The sequence below is a fragment of the Primulina tabacum genome, chromosome 13, assembly GCF_025594145.1.
Source record: "Primulina tabacum isolate GXHZ01 chromosome 13, ASM2559414v2, whole genome shotgun sequence".
Classification (NCBI taxonomy): Eukaryota; Viridiplantae; Streptophyta; class Magnoliopsida; order Lamiales; family Gesneriaceae; genus Primulina; species Primulina tabacum.
The window spans coordinates 19789011-19794619 of record NC_134562.1 but is presented as its reverse complement, the minus strand read 5'-3'; the positions used below and the strand labels follow the sequence as shown (position 1 = coordinate 19794619).

Genomic DNA, 5609 nt, shown 5'->3' with positions numbered 1-5609 from the left:
GTTTATTCAGAGCACACATATTCTAAAGTTCACAAAATTGATATAAAAAATATGAATAAAAAATCAATTTTTAAGTAGTTGTTACAAGAGTTTATTTTAATTTCAATACCTAATTTCGACTAGTTAAAAAATTATTAAAATCTAAATAAATAAATTAGAGTATCATTTCGACCATTTCACCGACAATAAAAAAATTGCATTTAATTCGTAAAAAAAAATTGCATTTACAAAACCTCGTTCTACTTTTCCACATCCTTTCTTCCTCAGTGAATCAATCTACGTTCAATGCAAACCCAAAACCCTTACAGATCGAAATTAAGTTTGTCCTTTTGATTGGATCAAATTCTTACACCGAGGATTGAATAAAATTCAATCGAAATGGCCAAGGGGAGGGGCAGTCGGCATCAGAGGAGACGATCTATGGTGGTTTTGGTGCTTTCTATGCTATTAATGCTGTCCGTGGTGCTATTAATGTTGCTGGGCCTTGGAATTTTGTCTCTCCCCATCGGTTCCGACGGAGACTCCCCGCTCGTCGCCGATAATATCAAATTTAAGCGCCTGACGATAGAAATGTAATTTATTTTGTGTTTCGAGGCCTTTTTCTTGTCAATGTCTGTTGTTGAATTTTTTGTTTTTTTGGTTGTAGGGGAAGAGATGAGTGGGGAGGATTAGGCAAGAGAGGAGAACAGTGGACGGAGGTTCTTTCTTGGGAGCCCAGGGCTTCCATCTATCATAATTTCTTGGTCAGTTTTGGTTGTGTGCCTGTCATTGTTAGAATGATTGCTTTTTGTTTTTCTTTTGGATAATGTGAATTAACTATCTCCTTCAATTCTGATGTTGCCATTTTTTCTTTCAAATATCGATTTCTTGATTAGAACTATTTGTTCCTCTTTTTGAATTTGGTCGATTCTATGCTTATCCACTCGACTGTGGGATTCGGTGAATGAATAAAAGACCCGAACTAACCTTATTTCTTGTTCATTTTCAAATTAATCGAAGATCAGATGGTTGTGGTTCTTGCCGCATTATATTCGTTGATGGATCTATATTGTCATACCAGATGTATTTACCCTAGATTTATCAATTAACGCGAACTGATTTTTTTATCTCAAGAAGACTGAAGGGTTTGTGCACCCCTGTAGCAATTTTGTTTCCAAATACGGATAAGCGAATTAGTGAAAGTGCAGCTTCTGTTTCATGTAATCTAATGTCTATTTCTGCGGGCACCCTTGGTGGCGTACTTGCATTTATATTTTTCCACATAATTTGAAAATAGTGTGTGAATTCACATATTGTTATGCTGGCGAATGACGTAAAATCAGAGCTTTGGATTATTTAAAAAATAATTTGGTAGACTTGTTTCTTTTGCCAAAAATTTTGTAATTTAGTTTAAGATAACTGTATGTGGTTACTTAATCATGCATCGGCAGAGTAAGGAGGAATGTGAGTACCTGATAAATTTTGCAAGACCTCACATGAAAAAGTCAACAGTTGTTGATAGCAAGACTGGCAAAAGTAAAGATAGCAGGTATGTTTAATTTTATTGAAATTAATATTATTCGACTATTGAGAACTTTGGTTTTCTCTCTTATTCTTATCTTGAATATCTAAAACTGTAATCATCTTGCCTTTCAGGGTTCGTACAAGTTCTGGAATGTTTTTGAGGAGAGGGCAAGATAAAATCATCAGAACTATTGAAAAAAGAATAGCAGATTACACATTCATCCCTGCAGGTATGAGACTTTTCAAATATTTTTTTCTGCATGATTTCAATGTATGTTTGATGAAAAAGTTCCTCTCTCCTGATGTCATATTTCTTTGACAAAATTCGAGATATTTAAACTGAGAAGCCTCATTTTGGTTGTATTTTGAGATCACTTTTGAAGTGAAAGTTTGAAGATAGATTATATTGATTGCATTTATGGATTAAATTTTATGGATGTCTAAAGTTCGTACGAGAAGGAAAGAGTAATCGTATCCTCCCTCCATTTGTTTTTGAACACCCAGAGTTAGTGATTGTAAAAACTCAATAATTTTGTTTAATTGTATTTGTTTACTCACAGAAACAAATCTTCTAAATCAAAAGAGGTAATCATGCATGGCAGCTGATTAATTTGTTCTTGACTATGGAAAAACAATACCCTGATTTGATAGAATACTGGTGTTATTACTTTGTTGTTGTTTTACTTTGAATGGAGATTGTTCACTCTACAACTGATTGTTGTGAGTAATGCCAGTTTTGGGATGGAACCACTTCCAAGGATAAATGGGTTTAATTTGTTGTTTTTCGTGTGTGTGTCATCGATGCCTGTCTTTTAGTCCGTCCTATATTTTCATTTTTCCTTTGCTTCAATATTAGGAATCTAAATGAACCAAATGAAGCCAAATACTAGCCTCTCTTTTATAACTCAAGCTTTGAGCTCAAGTTTTTTAAGCCGGCTCATAGCTAAAAAATTGAACAATTTTGGACTCAAGTTCGACTCGACTTAAATTTCGAATTCTAGGTTGATTTGTTTCGTTCGAACTTGCTTATCGAGCTTTGTTAAACATAGGCTCAAATACTCAAAGTCAGGGTCAAGTTTGTGAGCTCGAGTAATTTTCAGTACATTTATAAAATATTTATTAAAACATTAAAATTCGTGAGGAGCTAGCTATTGAACAAAACAATTCTTGTTCAAATTCAAGTAAAAAATTATTGACGATTGAGTTTCGATTTCCCAATGTGAATTGAATAGTATTTGAATCGACTTGAAAGTTCACAAGCTCGATCCGTATGCACCTCTAGTCAATACTTGCAAGTCAATATTTGGGATGCTGTTGTCTTACTGTTATCCAGTACAAGGTTCATCTTTTCTACATGAGATGCAGGTCTTCAAAAGCTTTCTATTCTGTGTTTCTATTCCATGAAACTGTTAAAAATAATTCCTACAAACGGTTATCTTATTATGCTTAGACCGTCTTTGCAGAACATGGAGAAGGTCTACAAGTTCTGCACTATGAAGTTGGACAAAAATATGAACCTCATTATGATTACTTTCTCGATGAATTTAATACAAAAAATGGGGGTCAGCGGATAGCCACTGTTCTTATGTATTTGTAAGGGTTTTACTCCCTTAATTAAATATTTTCGCTCACATTAACTTTCACCGAGGTGAGAATGTGACTTTCTATCTCTGTCTTTTCATCAAATGCAGGTCAGATGTTGAAGATGGGGGTGAGACAATTTTTCCTGCTGCAAAGGGCAATTTCAGTGCTGTACCAGGATGGAATGAGATGTCAGAATGTGCTCGGAGAGGCCTTGCCGTGAAACCAAAAATGGGTGATGCATTGCTTTTCTGGAGTATGAGGCCCGATGCCACTTTAGATCCCTCAAGCTTGCATGGCAAGTGTTATTCATCTCCACTTGCAAAAATCCATCAAGTTTTCATTTAGTTAATCTTCCACCACGAATATCTTCTCCGCGCAATGAAAAAACATAAAAGAAGGCTCTAGAAGAAATAACTGCATAAAATTGACTTCTAATCTTTTTCACATTTCTAATTATTCAGGAGGTTGCCCTGTTATCAAAGGGAATAAGTGGTCAACTACGAAGTGGATGCATGTTGATGAGTACAAGACCTAGAGAATTTCATCGGTAAGAGATGTAAAACCATAATGCCGAGGCTTATTTCTGGTCGAATCGTATGACTGTCTACAGTTGTTTAACTGGTATAACATTAGAGGTATGCATTCGTTATTTTCTAGCTAGCAGGTCCATAGGACGGACGGGAATTTTGTCTGAGGAACAAATAAAAGTTTGGCATGGCCGATTCAATAGACTCGCTACCAATTCAATGGAAAATGAGAACGAAATTAGTAATTAGTATCCAGATGTAGCTTTATTATAATGTAATGTAAATTGTTCTGTAATCTTTATGATGTTTAGAAATGCCCTCATTTTTTTAATTTTAATTTTCTAAATTTCGGCCACATTTTGCACTTCTGATTCTAACAAAATCGTTGCTTGGGGCTAAGCACGATATATGTTGGTGGCATATCTAATCTTTTGGCGTCTCATATTTGTTTCATGTTTTGAAATAAATACCGAATCTTTTATTCCATACTAGTCGCATTGTGCACGCGTGTGCTTGTTGTTTGGCTTTTTGTTGATAATTTTTTTTAGAGTTTAGATAGTTTTTATGTAACAATTATTTTGGAAATATTGATTTCTCGATCTTAATTAAAATGAGGTGATGCATGTATGATATTTGTAAATTGTTGAGAAAAATTTATTCACGTTCTTTAGTAATTTATTGCTCGTCATTTCTAAATTATCAATATATATATATATATAAGCATACTCATGTAATATCGAAATGTAATTCAAGTTTTAGGATAGAAGATAAATATAGATATAGGTGAATAAATTTTTCTCAACAATTTACAAATATTCGGTTTGTTTAACAACACTGATCTGAGTTCTTGTCAGTTGGATTCTCGGTAAGTCAACAATGAAAACTATGCGAAAATAGACTGATTGAAATTGTTTGAACAAAATGACACATAAAAAATCAGTTGGGTTTTATGGCACAAGTTTTTGGATGTTCAGAGATTTCAATGCTCTTACGTTACACGTTCTTTTTTACGGAATGATTACACTAAAAGACATTGATAATTACAAGTAATTTGAAATCATCCACTTCAGTAGAGCTTAAACAATGTATGCCTGAAGCTCTTAGTAACCTTCAATATTAACCAAAATGAAGAGTAAGACTTCTCACTCTCAATTACAAAGATTTCACAATAATTGACAAGATAATAACTTATCAGTGTGTGTTTGCTTTTATCGGTTTAATTAGTAGAAATGGTTTTCAAGGAAATACAATTGATTAGATAATTCAGAATTTCATAGAGTGAGTTTTTTAAAATATAGTCAAACTCATCTACTTATAGACTTCATCCAATGGTCATCTTTTTAAATCATACATCATTTTCCAAATATAAATGTTGTCGTTGATATGTCATTGTTTTTTCTGACATATTCTGGTAGTGCACATGAATTCTGACGTTCTGTTGGGAATCATTGACTGTTGATACGAACTATAATGATCCTTTTTATCATCAGTTTTGCTAAATCGTCAAGATATAAAATGTTCTACAATTTTTCTCTTTTTGGTGTTTGACAAAAATTATGCAACTTTAGACAAAATACTGAATTTATTAATCGTAATAAAATATACAACTGAATGTACAAAATCTATCCTCTAAGACTATTTTCTATGATGATCCTTTTGATATCCATAGTGCTTGTCACATGAATTCTTTGACTGATCAGTTGACTTATACTATTCTTCTTACGAGCCTGACTAGAAGATTCATTCGGTTTCTTTTCTTTCCTTTTTTGTTAACACCAGAAGGTGCCTTCAAGTAGGAAAGAACATATGCTAATCGAGAGCTCACTCCGTATATCGTTCATTGAAATTAGCCTCTACTTCCTCTATCTTGGTGCAAATTTTAAAATTATTGGCTCGAATTTGCCTACCAAGATAGTATCCGCATGAGCCTTTTTAATCTGCTCCAATTGAGTTATTATGTCAATCATTCCCTTAGATAGATTCGACACTTCCTTG

The 5609-nt window shown here is 33.6% G+C and overlaps 1 protein-coding gene across 3 annotated transcripts; it reads left to right on the top strand.

Moving 5' to 3' along the window:
• Nucleotides 1–215: 215 nt before the first annotated feature.
• Nucleotides 216–3936, top strand: LOC142522687 (putative prolyl 4-hydroxylase 3). 3 transcript variants are annotated; one of them, XM_075626223.1, is made up of 8 exons: nt 216–572; nt 647–743; nt 1431–1528; nt 1636–1733; nt 2967–3096; nt 3195–3382; nt 3549–3634; nt 3752–3936. In XM_075626223.1, exons 1-7 carry the CDS (start codon nt 379–381, stop codon nt 3620–3622), a joined length of 879 nt encoding a protein of 292 aa, XP_075482338.1. In that variant the 5' UTR covers nt 216–378; the 3' UTR covers nt 3623–3634; nt 3752–3936. The 3 variants fall into 3 exon arrangements, with proteins under 3 accessions (XP_075482338.1, XP_075482337.1, XP_075482336.1); XM_075626222.1 differs by having other exon boundaries at nt 3745–3936; XM_075626221.1 differs by having other exon boundaries at nt 3549–3936.
• The last annotated feature ends 1673 nt before the right edge of the window (nt 3937–5609 follow it).

What these genes read in the sequence shown, in the direction of transcription:
- LOC142522687 (XM_075626223.1), top strand. Translation starts at nt 379, where the DNA reads ATGGCCAAGGGGAGGGGCAGTCGGCATCAGAGGAGACGATCTATGGTG. An exon ending in TTACACATTCATCCCTGCAG is followed by an intron (nt 1,734 to 2,966) that starts GTATGAGACTTT and finishes CCGTCTTTGCAG; the next exon opens with AACATGGAGAAGGTCTACAA. An exon ending in GCCACTGTTCTTATGTATTT is followed by an intron (nt 3,097 to 3,194) that starts GTAAGGGTTTTA and finishes CATCAAATGCAG; the next exon opens with GTCAGATGTTGAAGATGGGG.